The sequence below is a fragment of the Talpa occidentalis genome, unplaced genomic scaffold (assembly GCF_014898055.3).
Source record: "Talpa occidentalis isolate TD23 unplaced genomic scaffold, MPIMG_talOcc4v2.1 talOcc4.5, whole genome shotgun sequence".
In the NCBI taxonomy this organism is placed as follows: Eukaryota; Metazoa; Chordata; class Mammalia; order Eulipotyphla; family Talpidae; genus Talpa; species Talpa occidentalis.
Window position 1 is genome coordinate 84,236,815 of NW_023604861.1, and position 19,820 is coordinate 84,256,634.

The following is a 19,820-nucleotide window of genomic DNA, read 5'->3' on the forward strand; positions in this document are numbered from 1 at the left end:
TATAGTGGCAAGCTTAGAAACATCCTGAGGGTGAAAAATATTCTCTTGACTACAGCAGGGGAAGTGAAAACTTTCAGATAAATATCTGAAGATGGAGGGAAGGGAAGATGGGAAATTAGGGAATCACAGGAAGTGAAAACAAGGGAGAGGGAAAGCTGGAAGAGGGAGCATAAAGGTAGAAACTCCCATTATCCAGCACACCCCAGATTCACTAACCCTGTGAAAGCTGCGTGCAGCCTCTGTGGTGGGATGGAATTGGGTGGAAACTGAACCAGACCAGGACCACTGGGTTATCTCAGTTCAACCCAAACCGTGTTCAGACTGTCACTGGAGCTGTGCAGTCTGTTTTTTTTTTTTTTTTCCATCTAGAAAAGGGGTTATAATCACAAACAGCTGGGTGTAAAAATATATACCACAAGGGAAGTTGTTGTAATTGTAAAGATCTGTTGATTTTAGACACTTGCACACCTAGAACCATACTAATGAAATTAGATGTCACCAGTGTAGATGCAAGTATCGGAATGGCCCAGAGGATTCCGAGATCCTCTCCCTGCCCAGTTTAGCGTTCTAAGTCCATGTCCGGTCTCCAGGCTCAGGCTTAGGGTTTTACAGGTGGGACTCATCTCCCGAGCAGGGGCACAAGGTCCTAGGGCCCAGTTTGCTCAGCTCCTCTCCTTCTCAGTCCCAAGTACTCCGTCTGTCGCTGCAGAGGACAGGCCCAGGCAATGCTTAACCAACTGAGCCGGCATCCCCGTGGAGACTTTGCTCCAACAAAACCCCCACTCATCTCCTTCCAAACAGAATGAAAATCTCGTTCTGTGCCTTGGCCCTTCTGCACCCTCGGTCCTGATCCTCACTCGTCGGAACTTCTACCTTTCCCGGACTGAGGATGAAGCAAAGGTGGGGAGAGCAGTGGGAACCGAGCGAGTGGGAAACCGGGAGGTAGGAGAGGGGGGAGCAGACCGAGGGCCTGAGAGAAACCCGAGAGAGGGAGAGAGCCGCGCAGTCAGCCCGAGGGCTCGGAACGGCCAGCGAGAGACGCGCTCGCCCGGGAGTTCATCACGACCCCCCTGCAGGCTTTTCTGGGGAGCCTCCGCGGGGTTTGGCCCAAGGCTCCCTGGACTCGAAGGGCTGCAGGGTGCGGTCGACTCACCTCCCCCCTCCTTGCCACCCCCCTCCCCTCCCTTCTTCGCCCAAGGGGGCCGGAACGGCGTTGGCGCGCTGGGGCTTTTCGGAGCAGTCGAGTGGAAAATAGACTTTAACCCGCTTTGTGGCTACCGGGGCGCCCGAGAGCGCTCTCCCCAAACCTGGGCTCCTGGCGCTTCAGCGGGCCACTCCCAAGACCCGGCCTGGAGTCCCTGCAGCGTCAGAAAGCAAGCGGACCCCCTGGCCTCCGGCGCCGGGAGGCCCCGCCGGGATTCGCGCCCCGGAGGCTTGCGCCCGGCGGACAGATGCGGGCCCCGACGAGAAAGCGGAGCGTTCTCTGCCCGGCCGCTGCAGGTCCCGGTCCCAGCCTCGCCACCACCGCCCAGCGCCCTCTGAGGCCCGGGCACGGGGATCCCTGCGGCCTGCAAGGCCCGAGTGAAAAGTTTGCGAAGTACTGTTTCTCCTTACCAACCGGCTCCTCACCCTCGGGGATGAGTGCACCAAATAGAAACTGGCCAGAGCGGTCTGGTCCGCAGCTCCGCCATCTCGGGTGGGAGGTGGGGATCGGGAGCGGGCGGGCGGCCGCCGTGTCCCTAGGATGGCCGGTGTGTTTTCTTGGGGACAGGGTCGAGCTGCTCAGCCAGCAACAATTTAAAGCAGCGTTCCAGAGGCCCCGGCCTGGCTCGGTGCGTCTGCGCCTTAGCCCGGCGACCAGCGAAGGCGAGGAAAGCAGCCCGGCGCGCGCCCCGGCCCGCGGTCCACGGCTGACCCAGCAGCGGTGGCTGCGGCGGGGCCAGGACGCTGCTTCTGAGCCCCGAGGACTGCGGCTTGGCGACTGCTGGGTGGCCGCTCCGGCGGCTTCTGTCAAGCTGTCCCCGGTTCGGACCCTGGTGAAAAGAATCGAGCATCCCCTTTCCAGGGTTACCTCCCAATAACACCCAGAAAGCGCGAAGCCTCACGACTAGGGCCGCGGCTTCATACCGTGGCTCAGTAGACGCCAGGTGGGTAAGCGGGAGGCCGGAGAGCAAGGGAGCTGGGAGCTGCTTCTCTGTGCAGAACCTACTTGTCGATCCCAAACACTTTCTCTCTACTCGGATCCAAGTTGTCTGAAAACTAAAACGACATCCCAGGGCGAATTGGAGAGGGTTTGACTGAGTTACACAACAGGGATTGGGCTGGAGTTTCCCCCGCAAGCTCCAAGTCTCTCGGACTCCTTCTTCGGTTCCCGAATGGGTTGAGACGGTTTCGCGGGCCGCCAGCCCCAGCTTAAGGGCGGCGACGCGAGAAGCAGCTCAGTGGAAAGAGGGGACCCCTAGATCGCCCAGCAAAGAGCTCCAGTCCGCTTTTTGCCTCCGACTGCTGGCTCCATCCCCACCCGCCGTCCCTCGCCCCGCCCAGCCCCGCCCCCCACCTTGGGGCAGGTGAGCGGCGGCCAATGGGCGAGCGCGGGGCAGGTGCCCGCTAACTTGCGCCTCGCACCGCAGCGGCCGAGGCCGGCTGGGCAGCGCTGGGAGGACCGGGGGCGGGGGTCGGTCCTGGCTGGACTCGGGAGGGAGGGGGCCGGGCTCAGCCCCCAGGCCGTAGAGGCAGCTCGCAAAATCGCACCGAGCCCGCGCCAGTGCCCGCCCCGGGGGGTGCCCGCTCGGCAGCAGAGGCCGGAGCGCCCAGCCGCGCGCGGTGGCCCCACTCCGCGTTCACTCGCTCGCACGCCGCTCGCAGCTCCGCGCCGGGCTCGCCGGCTAGGGCTGAGCGCGGGCGGGCGGGCGGGGGAGGTGAGGGGTGCTGGTGTGTGTGCATGTGCCTGGCTGGGTGCACACCCCGCACGGCGGCGGCGCCAGGACGCGGAGCGCTCCCCAGAGCCCGGCTGCCTCGCTTGGCTCTGGCGGCCGCGACCATGTTCCAGCCCACAGCCAAACGCGGCTTTACCATCGAGTCCTTGGTGGCCAAGGACGGCGGCACCGGCGGGGGCTCTGGCGGCGGGGGCTCGGGATCCCATTCTCTGGCGGCGGCCGCCTCGGAGGAACCGCTCCGGCCCACGGCGCTCAATTACCCTCACCCCGGCGCGGCCGAGGCGGCCTTCGTGAGCGGCTTCCCAGCCGCCGCCGCGGGCGCCGGCCGCTCGCTCTACGGAGGGCCCGAGCTTGTGTTCCCCGAGGCCATGAACCACCCTGCTCTGACCGTGCACCCGGCGCACCAGCTGGGCGCCTCCCCGCTGCAGCCCCCGCACTCCTTCTTCGGCGCCCAGCACCGAGACCCTCTCCACTTCTACCCCTGGGTCCTGCGGAACCGCTTCTTCGGCCACCGCTTCCAGGGTGAGTGCCCACTCCGCGCCCGCCCGGCTGGGCGGCTGGCTGGCGCCCGCGCTCCGATGGCGCGGGGGAGCTCCGGGGCGCGCGGGGATGTTCAGAAGTTGTGTCTACACGGCTGCGGGTCCGCAGAGGCCGGTCCGCAAGCCCGGGTGAACCGCGCCGGATCCATCCGCGCCCCTGCAGCGCTGGGGTCCCTCGCAGAAAGCCAGGTTGGGACGCTAAGGGCTTCCTAGGAATGCTGTGGGTCGGGACGCCAAGTCCGGGCGCATCCTTTGAGCCTCCCCTTGTTCTCCCGGCGACCGGCCTTATTACCTCCCCCGGCTCAGCCAGTCCCGGCTCGGAGAGCCCTGCACCCGCCGCCCCCCTCCCCCGTTCTTGCTGGACCCGGGACAGTACTTAGCTAGCACGGCCACCACCGGCTCCCGAGGATCTGCTCTCGCCGGCGCTTTCGGGCGGGGGAAAGTCCAACCGCGCGTCCCGGGTCTGTGGGAAGAAGGGGCAGCGGGGAGGGCGGGGGCAGACAGAGTTTATGTTCAGCGTGGAGTGCTCTTCTGTCTCGGGATGTTTCTCAGCAACCTTGGCCCGACTCCTCCAGGTCACACGTTCCTTTCGGACCCAGGGCGGGGAAGGTTTGCAGCAGCAAAGCAGCTTCCACTGGCGATCGCCACCTCCGGGAGCCCATCTGGGTCCTGGCGGACCGACCACGGGCCTCCCTAGCAGGGGGCGGGGGCCGAGGGCTTTTAAGGTCGTAAGTTGTCCGAACCCCCCCTTCAGCACCCGGCAATGGGTTTGCTGATGATGATCCCCCCACTGGCCTTAAACACTCACACACACACACACACACACACACACACACACACGTTTCAGTTATCTGACTTTCCCGAAGGAGAGTTGCATTTGATGGAGTTCATTCTCTTTTTTGAACTGTTAGTGTTTCCTTCCTTCCTTTCCTCCACCCTCTCCCCTCCTTTAAAGAGTGGTCTTAATTTGTGCCCTAATTGCTCTAGTTTCCGGTTTTATTTTGTTAGTGTAAACCGGACCTCAGCCTTTGAGGGTCTGTGACTCAGAGGCAGGTAACCTGGCTTTTAGCGAAACAAATGAGGAGGACGTGGCTAGGGCTTGGGCTTCTGGATCTCATGTGATGGTTAGTCCGGTCTACACAGTCAAAGTAACCTGAATGTCTGGTACAATTATCCAGTTAACAGAAGAGAAATGATCTCTTGAAGCTGCTTAACTGCCTCACAGAAAGCCAGCTCCCCGGTTCCCAATATATCAACCAATTCTCTCAGACCCTTCTGAGTGGATCCCGACCCAACAGATCCCATAAAATCAGAAAAATGTAATTACTTGGATAAGATTTTCTGCAGGCAGACTTGTATTTCCTCCCGCCCCATTTCAAAGATTTGCCCAAATTATCGGGGAATAGACGTTTATGATGTCAGTCGCTTTGGGAAAGAAACTGTCAATTAACATCAATGGTTATTGATAAAATGAAGTTTTATTCAAAATTGAGCAAACCACCTCGGCACTCCACGGGCTCGCTCCCGGGCCTGGGTCTCGAAACCTGGTGCCCGCGGGCCGGGCTGGGCACCACAGCTGTTTGTGAACCTCGGGGCGAGGACCGCCGAGAGGCCGGCAGGGGGGAAGCTGGTGGCGGGACCGGGGGCGCGCGGGGCGGGCAGAGCCAGGCCTCCGCCCTGCGGCCTCCGCTCCAGCCAGGACCGCCTCCCGGCCGCGCTCCGGGCTTCGGCCCCGCGCCCCGCGCCCCTCGCGCCGCCTTTCCCGCCTTCGGCCTCGAGCGCTGAGGACGCGGGGTGCCTCGGTGAGCCCCAGCTCCGGTTTGAGCATCCCCAGCCGGGCGAGACCGGATGCATTTCCCACCAAACCCTCTCAGAAATCGCCGCCGCTCTCGGAGCCACGGTCCCGGCGTGCACGTTGTCGAGTTGCGGAGACGGTTGGATTTTTCTTTCAAGAACCGTGTCTGGACGCGGAGATGGAGCCAAGTGTGGCCGCATTTTCGAACTCGGAAATCCACTGGACACTGAAGCACTTTCGACCCCTGACACGTGTTGACTTTGGCTCCAGCCCTGTCGCCGCAGACCCGCGCTCGCGCGGCCGCCGGGCACCCAGCCGGGCCTCGGGGCCGCGAGCCCAGCCGTCCCGGACCCTCCGGCGCCGCGTTTTCTAGAGAACCGGGTCTCCGCGATGCTCACTTCATCCCGGTTTTTAAAGCAAGAAACGAAACCCTACACGAACGAAAGGGAACGTGTCTGAGCGCCGCACCTCGCTCTTTGGCAGCGCGGCCCCGGCGCGCGGGGAGCGGCTGACGAGCCGAAGCAGGCGGTGGGAGAGGGGAGCTGCCGCGGGACGGTCGCTGCACCCCGAAGTCGAGGGCGGCTTTCGAGACCTGAAGGGGAGGACCCGGCCGGGACGCGGAGTTGACCTCACTTCGGTGCTATTTCCCGGACATCAGGAACTTTCCAGGCCCCGGAGCAGCACGGGGAGGGGGCCGTGGGAGACCCGGTCCGGCGGGACAGGAGACGGTAATGGGCCGGTGCTTCAAAGGGCGCCTTTGTTCCGGAAGGAGGAGGGGAATGAGGTTATCTCCGCTGCCGGGCCGGCCCCTCTCTTGTAGCCCCAGGCCCCTCCGCCCCTCCGCGGCCTCTCCTGAGAGGGCTGCAGCTCCAGCCCCAGGCGCTTCGGATCCCTGGCTCCCACCTCCACCCGCCTCAATCCTGGAAGTCTCTATAGCTAGTTCCCAGCCTTGGCCTGGAGGGGCCCGGAGAGAGAGCTGTCGGAGCACCGGGTGGGGGTGGGGTTCAGTTCCAAGCTCCAGGGACTGCTGTGCCAGCCCCCTTCCACTTTTCCACCTGTCCTTGTCTGAAACTGACAGCCCACGCTCACGGCTGGGAATTATTGCTTCCAGACAGGCCAAACCGCATCGTCCCCAAACTTGTTCTGCCCTTGCGGTCCCGTGAAGGGGTACTCAAGCTATGGTTCAGGCCACCTTCCCCGCAGGTCACAGTGAGAAAGGCCCAGATGCATGGACACCCTTGTCCTTACAGAAACGTGTAGCCATTGATCAATTTTTCCAGATGATTAGTTTTGTATTAAACATCCTCTTTCTTACAGGGAAAAGCCCTGCTTCTTTTGAAATCAAATAATCTGCGATCACTTATCAGCACCTGGAATAATCTTTCTGCCCCTTGCTGCTCTGTGCTTGAGTCAGGGGACTTCTGTGCTTGTGCACATACATGAGGACACAAGCTATCCACAGGCCACGACAAGAAGCTGGGGCTGTCCGTTCAGTGAGGCAGACTTAAGCAACCTAACTTTCCTCTAAAACAGCTTAACTTGAGGCAAGGGGCATGTGTCTGTCAAAAGGACAGAGAATCTTATTGCTTGCATTCTCCATTTTGGGTTTATGAAGACAAACACAGAGAGCACCACATAAGTGACCACACCACAGAATCTCAAAACAGCCATCAAAACACACATACACACACACACACACACACACACACACACACACATCCTGAGGCAGATTGTATTTCTGCTTTCTCAACTCCACACTGCCCTCCACACTTCTGCATCCCATTCACTCACCCCTACCAGACCTCTACCTGCCACTGCCTCTCTTCTGACCAGTTTTGGCTGGTCGGAGATGCCCAGGCCAAACCCTGCAAACACCAGGATGAGTGAGGTTTTACTTCTCAGGCTCATTTGTCCTGAGGAAAACACTGTTGGGACTTCACCTGGCTCAGAATGATGTTTTCTGAAGTGATTTAACATCAACAAGAAGCATTTACTTTCCACCCACCTCTTTCACCTTTCTCTGGTCTATCACACTGGAGGCCGTAATCTTCCTTATTCCTACCTGGATTGGGCTTCTCCTTTCTCTCCCTCTTACCCTTTGCTGCCAGACCACCTCTCCTCTACATCTGTCCTCCACCGCCACAGTTAAACTTCTCCTTGAATCAGGCTGAGAGACCTGGGCCTGCCCTCACCTGACAGGTACATGGGCAAGAGGTCCTTCCTCTAACTCTCTACGATGCCATCTTACTCCCTTCTGCAGCAGCATAGATCAAGCCACTTGAAATGGATAAGGTGATTGGAAGTTAGTGGCTTCTCCCTGTCAGGGGATTTTGTTTTCTCCCCGGGCGCTAGTCCCTCATTCCTTGGCAACTCTGTTCCACAGGAACCCCCAGCAATAAAGTTCATCTGTGTGGTGTCTAAAGCCCAGGACTTGGAGAAGTAATGTCAAGCAGTTTTCACCAGCAGAGGGACACGAACAGTTACCTGGAGAGTTAGCAACAGCATCTCAATTATATTTCCTGGCTTCACTTGCAGAAATATTTCCAGAGATGGGAGATCGCAACTGAATTATCCAAACAATTGTCCTAAGAGCAAAACAACAGGCTATATTGAGTCAAACCAGTGACCATTACTGAAGAAATTAATTGGATCAGTCAATCTCAAGCGCTAACTGTCAAAACATTCCATCTAGGACCCTGTGTTGTTGGGGTCTGTCAAGGGGACTTTTAGCCACTGCATGAGAATCCATGGGTGATGTCAGGGTTTGTTTTCATTTGGTTAGCATGCACACCCAAGCCAGAGATTGTGTGATGGTCCAGTGTGTGTGGGGGGGGTGTTCATTGAAACTGGGATCATAGATAGAAGCTTGTTTTGCTTTTTACACTTACTGACTCCCTGCCCCAGCCTCAACCAGCCTATTGTCAGTCCCTCATCCTGCATGTAGGAGCTGAGTCTTCCTAATGGCCCACATTTACCAGGGGATAGTCATACTATTTGAAAATCCTGTTTGGGAGATGGAGAAAAAGACAGTAGGGGAGGCTGGAGCATATATTTACACACGCCCATGCAGAAACCAATATATCTATATCTATATATATTAGAGGGAAAAATGACATCTAGAAAAATGATATTTATACACGTGTTTCTTTAGCACAGAACTATTCAGGGAAGAAGCAAGCCCCTTTCCCACCAGACACTAATAAGAATCTTCTGTGGATAGAAGGTTTTACCTGAGCCTTGGGGGGAGAGAAGTGGGGAGGGGGAAGAATCCTGATCGCAGACCTCCAGGTGCTACCTGAACCTTGACCTAGCTGCTGAATTATTGCCACTTGTAAGGTAAAGCCTGGGCCTGTTGGCAGGAATTTTCACGAGACTAGTGGTCTGAGCGTTTAGCAGCAAGGTTGGTTTAAGTAGGTATGAGGGTTCCTCTAGCTTCTGAATCTGTTGTCCCTCTTATCACCTTCCTGACACCCAGCCCCGGCTCTACTCTTGGCCTATTTGAAGAAGATGTGACCTGACCAGTTAACTAACAGCAAACCCCTGTGGAAAGGTGGGGATGGCAGTACTGCTTGGAAAAGGTGGACAGAGAGTGCTAAAGAACTCTGCCACCCCTTGGCCTCTTTGGTTGACCCAGGCACTGTGGATTTGGGCCGGTTGGCAGCACCCCACCAAGGCGGGGACTCACCACCTGGCCCAGCAGAAAGGTCTGCAGAGCTAACGATTCCTCCAGTCCCCGCGACGGGGTAGCACTTTGAGCGTGGGGAGGTGCTGGGACAGACTGGATTTAGGGAAGGGGCGGCAAAAGAGATCGCAGAAGTGGGGTGGGGGGTAATGCAAAGGGTTGGAGAAGGTAGCAGAGCGCTCCATAGCGCCAGCGAATTGGGCGGAAGGACTGAGCTCGGTGGGTTCCCGGGGCAGGGTGGGGGTGGGGGGAGACCTGGCAGCCTGGCCGCGGCTCACGGCGCCCCTTCTGTCTGTCTATACCTGCGTGTGTTGCCATCGGCGGCGCGGCCGCAGCGAGCGATGTGCCCCAGGACGGGCTGCTTCTGCACGGCCCCTTCGCGCGCAAGCCCAAGCGGATCCGCACGGCCTTCTCGCCCTCGCAGCTGCTGCGACTGGAGCGCGCCTTCGAGAAGAACCACTACGTGGTGGGCGCTGAGCGGAAGCAGCTGGCCGGCAGCCTTAGTCTCTCCGAGACGCAGGTAATCACCCCCCTGGCCTGCTCGCCTGCCGGCGGCCAGAGCTCCGCCCGGGAGTCCTGGAGGAGGTGGGGGCGGGCGGGTGCCGGAGCGGCCAGACCTCCTGGGAGCTCGCTCCGGTCCAGTTCCAAAGCCACCCTGCTGCGCACCAGCAGAGCCTGACTTCAGAGGCCCTTTCCTCGCACTGTGTTTTGTCTCAGAGGCCACCGGACTTTTATGAAGCACCAAAGACCCACTCGGGGGTGGGGATCAAACCTTAGCCCGAGTAGCATCCCAAGCTACAGTTGGTGCCAGGTTGTCAGGAGGCAGCGGGAGTCGGCAAAGCGGGGAGCCCCCGCTCCGGAGTCACTCCCTGCAGCACCAGTGCACACTTGGGCCGCTCTCGGCCCTTCTCTTGCCACCGTTCAGGGGCAATCGCGGGTTCTTGGGATGACCGGCCTTTTCCCGCACTGACTTTGCTGCTGTCCATAGGCAAAGCTGGCAGAGGCCTCGGCTGCCAAGCCGTGAATGAGTGTGGCGAGAAAACCCACGTGTGCGTAACCTTAAACCTCAGCAGCAGAGGGAACTAGCCAGGGAGGGGTAGCCCAGCTTGGGTTCCGAGGGTGGCAATGATCTTGCTCAGGCCGGCTGGCAGGACTCTAGAAATCGTGCTGTGTGTGCACGCGGGCCTGGGAATGGTGGGAAACGCGATGCCGGGTACTCAGTGATGGTTTTCAATTACTTGAAGGACTGTTCAGTTGGGGAGGGAATAAACTCTAGTGGTGTTGGAGGGGTGAGATTATAATTACCACGCAGTATTTTCATAATTGAGAATTTAAAAAGCGTTTTAAAAGAACTCGATGGGCGTTAGAGGGAGACAGATTTGGGTTTATTTTAAGTAAAGACTGCCATAAATAAACGCTGCCTGGAAGCTCAGCCTCAGCAATAGGGCAGCCCAGAGTCCCACGTGCTGAAGGAGCTGATTGTTGCCCCAGGAGGATTTCCCGGTCTGGTTGGGCCACAAGAGATCTCACTCCCTTCCTTCCTAGAAGCGCCAAGATTTGCAAATGAGAGGTCGTCCTGCAAGGCCCCACTGCTCCCACCCTGCCAGCCTTCTCTTCCTTTTCCAGTTTCCTGCTGCCTTGCTCCGCTAGTCCAGGACTAGGAGAAGGCGCCGGGCTGTGGCGGCAGCCTGGGCTTCCCGGGGAGCCATGAGGATAAGGGGCTTAGTGGGGGAGCCCAAACCCTAACGGTGTCCCCAGCTCCCTGCAACCGATCTCACCGTCCTGTCCTGGCGCCGCATTTCGGTATCTATTGTCGCTGAATCTGTCTGATGCCCCATTTAGTTAAGGCCATGCTTCCGTCCCTGCTGAGGACCCACTTTTTCAGATTTGCTAGCTGAGCTGTTCTAACTGCAGAGGTAAAACTTCAAAATAACGGAGTTAATTGTAAACGTATTTTGAAGAAAGATATGTTCGAAAACAAAACAAAACTCTCTTTTCCCTCCTGGCAGTATTTTAAAATGGTCTAAAACAAGGTGTCAGTTTAAGGGTGATGTTTATGATTACCTTCATTTAAAAAGTAATAGTTACTAAATTTTAGCACAGTGAGCGTTTTTGAAATTAACTTTCCTTCAAACTGAATCTAGCCGGCTGTCGATATTTGCTCCTAACAATGCAAGTTAGTAAACATAATGATTGTCACTTTCATTTTTATTGTGTTGCAAATGTGTTTTTTAAAAAGAAAATCAGATAGAATAATGTTTCTGGCCTCACTATTAAAAACTCATGGCTAATCTTGTTCCATCTGTAAGTGAGCTGGTTTTAGCATGTGGAACAAAAACGTAATGGAACTATGGAACTTTTGAGCCTGAAAAACCTCCTTACAGAAGCCTGTCTGTCTAGGTGAGGACTTTGAGATGGAGAGAGGACTGGACGGAGTTTCCCAGGCAGGTAGATGTGATTTTAATATCTGCCTCCCTGCACACTGTGTGACCTTCCTCGAGTTACTCCAGCTCTCTGAGTTCTGGTTTCCTCAACTAGAAAATAGGTTTTCAAGGATTATATGAACTCATTATTAACTCTCATCCTCGGTCCTTTCTTTCCCTTTGTTTAAGGTAATATGTTAAGTTAGGATTATGAGAAAATTCAAGGCTGGACTTCCTGGCTCTTTGTCCAGTGTTCTTTCTAACTTTTCAGTCTCCTTCATCTGCAGAATTGTCTTTTGTTCTCTCCCCCCACCCCCCGCCCCGTAACTTATTTTGATCTGGACTATAATTAACAAATTGTGTATCCATCTCCCAGTATTTACCAGGCAAGCGTACCTGTCATTTCCAGCTATCAGCTATTTGTCAAGCATCAGTTGCTCCCATCTATCCAGCCCCCTGACATCTATTTCTATAGTCAATGTCTATATTTGTCTCTCAGAGACTCTAATCTGTCTCTCACAGATAGCTGCTTTATATGGAGCCATGGAATTCTGTCTGCTCTCATTAAACTGCCTCCTCAAAGCTGGTTAATTCATATTTCCTGTTTTTTTATTATTTCTTTTTCCTAACAATAACTCCTAGTTACCCATCTCTTTATCATTTTATCATCTATTCTGTTTCATTTTCTATTTATCAGCCATCTGTCTCGTACTTCCCTCTCTATAGATTTAGTGACTGGCAGGAAATTCACTTGTCTGCTAATGGTTTGCTACCATCTCATCACCTCTGGCTCTGTCTTCTTTCTGGGCCTTACTGCCTGTATTTGTTAAGATCAAAGAAAATGGACTTAAGGGTTCTTTCCAGTTCCGAGTTTCTGGCTCATCTATATTTTACTTCTCTGTGTTTCTATATAACCCTCCCCCAAGTCCTCAGAGCTCACAGCCTATCTCCCACATATGTAACATGCATGGACTTTACTGTCATTTGATTATCTGCCATGTCCAAATGTCAATCTGTAGACTGACTGCATTAAAGAAATCTCAAAATATAGAGCCATAGGTCCCACTCAGATTTGCTTAGGAATTCTAGGAGGGGACCCAGGAAAAAGTTTTTAAAATAGTTCTCTGGGTGATTCTGATGAACAAAATGCCTGAGCGTCTCAGCTCTGAAAGGCAGTGGCCAAGCCTTTGTATTTCTCACTGTACAGTGACTAGCAAAGAGCAGATGCCCCACAAACAAGGGTTGAATGAATGGGCACATCCCTCTTGATTTTACACATACCCACAGGTTTACTTTATCAGTCATTCCCCTTACTCTCTGCTGTCACAGCTGATTGTTGATCTAGGTGATCTAATTTTATCCACCAGTTCATGGATAAAACTTCTGGAAGTGTTAAACAGATTAGTGTGTGGGTCTTCATCCGGGTCTCAGTGGTCTGTGCACCCCCAAGGCTTGATTTAGCATAAAGTGTTGTGAAGTGGGCAGCCTGAGCTGCTTTGTTTGGGTCAGGGCTATACCTGTGGCTGGGAATGGGGTTTTGTTCTGGGATGACCATGGGTGGATCCATGCATCAGGAGAGGCCCTGTGCCGGGGCTCCATCTTCCATCTGGCTCTAACTACTCACTCTTCCCTGCTGTGCTACAGCTCTGCGGTCAGACCTGGAAGACTCTCATCTAATCTTCAGTGCTGGTGGCTGGTGGGGCAGACCTGGGCCTGGGTGACATCAGAGCTGTGAGTGTGAGTTGTGAGTGTGTGTGAAATGGGTGTGTGAAACGTGTGTCCTCAATGTGGGGCACATGTGGGCTGCGTGTGATTGGTGCCCAAAGCGCAGGTGATATCATAAGTACACATCAGATGCCAGTAGTCAGTCACATGCATGGAGTGCAGCTTGTGTGCTTCTGGGCATGTGTGTTGAGGGGGGCACATTAGTTTTAGCGGAGTAAGAAAAAGCACTTGGTTGCTCCAGGATAGTCAGTGTTTCCAGCTGCCCCCTCTGCTCTGGACAACTTAGCAGGTGTTTCTTAACTTTCCCTGCCTTGGATTAAGCTGAACCATGATGGGAAAAGGTACAAAAATGTGGTCCTTGGCCTTGGAGACTCATTTTGGTGGATCCTAAGTACAAAATGTGCACACTCATGGGGCATGCACAGGTTGAGTGACTGGAGTGCCTTTGAGTTCATAGCTGTGGGCTAAGGGAGGTCAAGGGAGACCTTTAAGGAAGAGGCTTCAGGGAGGTCCCAGGACCAGAAAACTTGGAGGGGTACATGGGATTCAAGGTTGGTGAAAAGGAAGGGGAGGGTTGAGGTGGATAGATTTAAATGGAACAGGAGTTGTCAAGTCTGGCTGCCATCTTGGAGCTTGGAGAGCAAGGGGGAAGGTCTTAAAAGGAGGGAATGTGTGGTTTGCTGCCTTTGGGCCCCCCTCCCCCAGGTTATAGTAAGAAGATTTCTTGGGGGGGGGGTCCCTTTCTTCTCTGAAATCTGCTGCCTTTGGGGGGATGGAGAGAAGAGGTATCCAAGTGATTTGACTTTTAGGAAATGGTCCAGTGACCTTTGTTACTAGTTTCTTGTGTGTTCTGAGATCGACTCATCCCTTCTCTAAGTCTTGGCTCTTCTCCGAGAACTCATGTTTCTCTGAAGTTCAAGGAGTCCAGTGGGGGCAGGCGAGAGCAGGGGAGACAAGGAAGACTGGAGTGGTCCTTTGAGACCTTGCTCCTGAGAAGACAAGAGGATCTTGTGATGTCTCCCTAAGAATGAGGGCCATATCCAGGATGGTCTGAGAAAGGAGGAGACAGGAAGACTTGGGAAGTTACCACTATGGATGATGGGAAGTCAAAGGGGACAGGTAGGATGTGGCTTGAGCTTAACAAGACATTGGGCTTGACCCTGAGAGTGGAAGCAACTTACATGATCAAATAAAGTAAATGGATCCTCCGGGTGAATGGGTCCCCAGGGAGGAGAGCAGGTTTGACTGATGTCTCCCAGTCTCTATCTATTTTGAGGACTTTCTCTATGTCTGAGTATGACAGAAAAGAGGACACAGGCTTAAATTAAAGCAGAAGAGATCATAGTAGAAAATGAGGAACTCCTTATACCAGAGTTAAAAGACTCAAATACCCCTTCCTAGATACAGTTGAACTTCCTGAGGAGAGGGCAGCTCTCCCCCTGAAAGTATGCAGAACCTGAAGCCAAACCCTTCCATTTGGGATGGGCTGAGGTTGGGGAGTGGTGGAAAAGAAAGGGTCCAGCCCTGGTCTATTCAAACAGCAGATTATTCAAAAGTAAAGCCTGAAACACTGGCTGGAGCTGGAGATTGCCTGCCGGCTCATTTGTCCGGTCACTCGGGCCTTACCACACCATGCCCTGGTACACGCATGCATACTCTGGTCTACCTCTAATTCACTGATGATCCCCTCGTTCATTCATCCGCAGCAGTTTCACCTTCTTCATCCTGCTTGACTCAAGTTGAATCTCGTCCACCCCAACAATTGGTCTCCCTCCCCCACGCCTCCCGCGTGCCCTCAAAGTGATTAATCCAGTCCACAACCTGGAGAATTAAGAACTCACCCTTTGTAGAAGTGTCCACCCCACTGAGTAAAAAGAGGATCCCAGCTCTCCAACAGTTAGCACGTCCCCAAACCTTTTGTGATTAGACCTCAATCCCTCTGCCATTGATTTTTCACCTGTTTTTCAGGTCTGACTCAGTCTCCTAGTCCTAGAACCTGAGGCTAGGTCACCTCACCTCTACCCACCTCACCTCTTCCCAGCTGGCTGAACATACCTGACTATGCCCACCAGGTCTCTGAAGCCAAAAATAATAACAGTGTTTGGTTCTCCAGGTTCCCATAGCCTGAGAAGGAAGGAGACAGGTTCCAACAATAAATCAACACATTGCCAGGGGGAGAGTGTGCTGGAGGAGGGTCACTGTTACTGACACAGAAAAAGTTCTAAGGAAGTACAGACAGGTGATGAGGTAGGTCTGGCCTGGGAACAGCTGAGCAGGGTTCTGAAGGCTCAGTAATGCTCAGTATGCAGGTGGGATAGCTGAGGCAAAATCAGAGAATCTTGGAAGGATCTGTTTCATATGGAAACCAGAGGTGCTCAGTGTGACTTGGGAAACCACAAGGAACCTCTCCCCACATCCAGGGGCATCAGAGATGGGTAAGGAGTTTCTCCAGCCAACATCCTAACTGTGCCTTTGGAGTTTAGAGAGGTGAAGAGGGGAAGTGGTGTGGAGGCGTTGCTGGGCAGGTACATAGCAAGTACAGCCTCCTAAGTCCTGCTCCCACGCAGCTGGTAGCCGCACTATGTGACCTGCCCTAGAGACCCTCTGTTCATCTAGGGAAGGGCCTGTGGGGTGACCCCAGGGTTGCTGGTTGGGTTAGAGAGGTCATGGGGTGTCATATTTATCTCCTCCTATACTCAGAGCCCACTTCTTTTTATTTCTCCAAGTAGAAAATAGGTATTGTCATCAGGAATGCATTAAAGGAAATTCAGAAAAGTTGAAAAAAGGAAGGAAAAGTCACCCATACTTGGGGTACATTTCCTTCTAGTCTTTTTTCCCCATGCATAGATTTGTTTTTCCGTGGTTATAATCACACTGTGCCCAAACCGTGCATCCTGTCGTTTTCACTGATATTACTAAGCATCCCCCTGTTACTACAGTCTTTGTAAACAGCATCTGGACACTCAGCCCAAGGCTGTTCTCCGGAAGATAGCCGGGCTGCCAAGGAGAGGGTTTCCATCCCTCTTTCTAGAGTGCTGCCTTCTTGACCCTCGGTGTTTACACTGAGAAAGTCTTCAGAATCCCCTTTATTTGTGCTAGGAAGCTTCCCCTGGTCTGAAAACTGTCCTATGCCTGCGGTTCCACCATTGAAGCCTTTCTCCTCTGGGCCGGTGTACTGGGCAAGGGTAGCAGAGTGTGTCCATCCCACTAGACAATCACAAGTGTGATCGTCGGTGTCCTTCTTGGGAGTGGGAGTGGGAAGGAGCAAGGTCCAGACGGGTCCCTCAGTCCCTGGCACTGTCCAGGGTGCCCTCCATCACCCCATCACAGGCTGGCTACACCTTGCCCTCTGCCAACCCCCTGGGCTCTTAAGAAAGCCTCCCAGCCCTGTATCCAGCCCTGAGTCACGCACATGCCTTGCACAGGAGGCAGGGTGAGCTCACCCGCCCACTGGTTGGCACAATCACAGCGGGCGCCAGGATGGCAGGGTGTGGGGGGAGGGGCCAGGCTGACTGCCAAATGGTGGTGCTGAGAATCACCCAGGGCCCATCAAGTTCTGTGCCCAAAGAAAGGTGTACATGGAATCCAAAACCCTTGCACCCAGAGCAACCGCCACCTTCCCCATCTACCTGGGATGAGGCACACAAGTGATGGGATTGAACCCTGCTCTGGAAATGAGGGCAGAAGGTCCTCTTCTTGTGCCTTCTGCAGAGGCTAGCCTCCCCCCACCCATTTCTTTCTCGCCCGGACTGGCTGCTCTGCCCAGCACTCAGCACTGGCTGCCTCTCCTGTACATTACAGTGCTCTAAAATCTAGGGACAGGGCAGTTGGTGCTATGGAATCCCTGAGGAAGGGGCTGTTAGGAGTTGGGTGGGCTCCATGGAGTAAAAGCAAGATGTCTAGGAGGGATGAGATTGAGCCACCCTGGGCATGGAGCTGCTCCCTGGATCCGGATGCTTGGCCTTCTTTTGCCACTGTGACCTGGCTGCATTGGTACAGCCTATGCATCTCACCCACTCTTCATGGAGTGGGGGAGGATTGTCCTTGGCCTGACCCAGGATTCCAGGGTCTCCTCTCAGCAGTCACTGCCACTGCCAAAACCTAGGTGCTCACCATCACTGCACTCACACAGCTACCACCCACCACCAAATAGCACTGCGGATGCCCCAGCTGCAGCCAGCAGAACCTGCTTGCTTTTTAAATGTGCTGTCATTTTCAGGAAACCATCCATGTGCTGTAACACTACCCTTTTCTGCAAGACCTCCCCCAGGGGCCCTCTGGAGCCAAAGCCCAGGAGATGCCCTGAGCTTCCTGGACCCCAGAAAGCATCTCTCCTAGAGACAAGGGAATTAAGCACAGATGGGAACTTAGCAAAGTATCGGCACCCGGTCTCCCCCCACTAACTCTAGGATGATCTGATCTGGCCTGGTTCAGTAAGGCCAACTGGAGAACTTTGTAGTCAGAAGGAGTTGACTTTTTCACAGTCCTCAAGCACTAAGGATTGAGTCATCTGCTAGGATGACCCTCCTCGGCCATGTACAAGAGGATGTTGAAGGGCTGTGTTCAGGACACAGAGCAGATACTGGAGGACAAAGACCAGAGAGGGATGATTAGAGATGGGGCTAAATCTGGGGAGCTTTCCTGGAAGAGGTGGGCTTAGCATCATAGACCCACCCCTTCCTCCAAGCCCTCCCACCCCTATCACAGAGGATGGTTGTCTGGTCTTTTTGAACCCTCCCCTTGTGAGGGCTTCACTACCTCACAGAGAAATGAAGGGCTTTCTGAGTTTAAAGAGAATTTCACCATTGTCCCCTGGAATTTCTCCTGATTGTTCTTTGTGTGACCTATTCCCATCTCTAGATGGGCCTCAGGGGCAAGTGCTGTAAAGGCAGGAAGTTCAGAGCACGGCCCTGGCTGGGGCCTCAGACACCTGAGACACCTTTCTGTCCAAGAAGGCTCAGGCCTCATTGGTGCTTTGCAGGTTACTCTAAGGACCTGGTGCCTGAGGGACTAGAGCTCCCTACTGCCCAGCTCCAGCTCTGATGTGGGCTAGGAGAATTCCTCTGAGGTTGCTAAGACTGACCTAGATGGCCTGTGGAGCTAGAGCTGCCAGCAGGGTGCTCAAGATACTGTGGCTGTCCCAGGCACTGCCTTTGGTGTAGACACCACTCCTGTTTGTGTAGCCATGTCTACCCTGCTCTGTGCTGAAAAGAATAAGGGGCATCCCAGGGGCAGGGCCCACATTAGGCCTTCAAGGAGTTCAGGACCCATGATGTGGCTTCTCATAGGTTCTCTCATTTACGGTTCACATCAACCTGATGCAGTAGAGGTTCTAGTAGAGGCCCAGATTTGGCAGGGGGTTGGGGTGGGGCTGGCGGCAGAGCCAGGCCTCCTCCTGTATGCTTTGCTGTGGCTATAGGGAACTCAAGCACTCCATGACCCCACACTTCCCTCTGTTGGGAGGGACTGGAGAAAGGCCCTCCTCTGACCCATAGTGTCCTTTCCCTGGCCCACCTCACCTGCACCTGGAGTTGTCCTCCAGACCCATCAGGGGGCAGCTGGCCAGAGACACAGCCCTGGCCTCGGTCTCCCCATCTGGCTCCTGGCTCAGCTTGAGTGCTGAGGCCCCAGTGGCTGTGCTGGGAACCTCCTGGGGGTTTCTCACCTGTACCCCTCCCTCCCTGGCCCAGGTGAAGGTGTGGTTCCAGAACCGGAGGACAAAGTACAAGCGACAGAAGCTGGAGGAGGAGGGGCCCGAGTCGGAGCAGAAGAAGAAGGGCTCTCACCACATCAACCGGTGGCGCATCGCCACGAAGCAGGCCAACGGGGAGGACATTGATGTCACCTCCAATGACTAGGGTGGGCGGCCACGAACCCATGAGGGCAGAGTGCTGCTTGCTGCTGGCCAGACCCCTGGGTAGGCCCAGCTGGACTCTGGCCACTCCCCGGCCAGACTGTGGGGAGACCTCTGGTCTCGGCCCCACAGCGCGTGGAGCCTGGGGCCACCACCGACAGAGGGACAAGAAATGGGCTGGCTGAGACCTAGGACTGCTCGACCTTCTCCTCGGAGAGCCTGCCTGCCTGCCTGTGCAGGCCGCGGCCACCACAGCCACTCTTTCTCTTATCTCCTTTTTGTTTTGATGCATTTGTTTTAATTTATTTTCCAGGCACCCACTGTAGTTCTTAGTGATCCCCTTGTGTCTCCCTTCCCTATGGGAATAATAAAAGTCTCTCTCTTAATTAAATGGCATCCAGCGCCAACCCCAGAGCCTGGGAGCCTGCAGTGGTGTATTCCAGCCCTGGGGCCAGTGGGGCCTGACAGAGCAAGCTTGTTTGGGACTCGGGAGCCTGGGGTGGGACCTGGGAGACTCCCGTTCATTAACTCTTCTCCTTTGTTGACCTTGGTCTCTAGCCCCAAATCCATAGGAAGAGACACTGAGGCATCACACAGGGAAGGACTATCCTGTGTCTTGAGGGAGGCTGTACCTAGGTCTTTCCAAATTAATTGAGCAGAGTGGGCCAGTGTGAAGAGAAAGCACGCACGCTTCCCCATGCTTAGAAACTCTGGGGGTATCTCTGGTTGAGGAGAAACCAGAGGAAAGGGGGAGATTTAAGGGCTGGGCCAAGAGGGCATCATTCCCAGAGGCTGACAGTCGCAGCCCCAAGTCCTGGTCCCACCAGAATGCTCACTTGTCCCCGAGAACTGCCCTGAGCAGGTTT

At 54.9% G+C, this 19,820-nt stretch overlaps 1 protein-coding gene across 2 annotated transcripts; it reads left to right on the top strand.

Moving 5' to 3' along the window:
* Positions 1 to 2,565: 2,565 nt before the first annotated feature.
* On the top strand, positions 2,566 to 19,341 carry EMX1 (empty spiracles homeobox 1). Of its 2 annotated transcripts, none has more exons than XM_037527613.1 (3): positions 2,566 to 3,458; positions 9,288 to 9,472; positions 18,791 to 19,341. In XM_037527613.1, exons 1-3 carry the CDS (start codon positions 2,942 to 2,944, stop codon positions 18,956 to 18,958), a joined length of 870 nt encoding a protein of 289 aa, XP_037383510.1. In that variant the 5' UTR covers positions 2,566 to 2,941; the 3' UTR covers positions 18,959 to 19,341. The 2 variants fall into 2 exon arrangements, with proteins under 2 accessions (XP_037383510.1, XP_037383511.1); XM_037527614.1 differs by having other exon boundaries at positions 3,041 to 3,462; positions 9,292 to 9,472.
* The last annotated feature ends 479 nt before the right edge of the window (positions 19,342 to 19,820 follow it).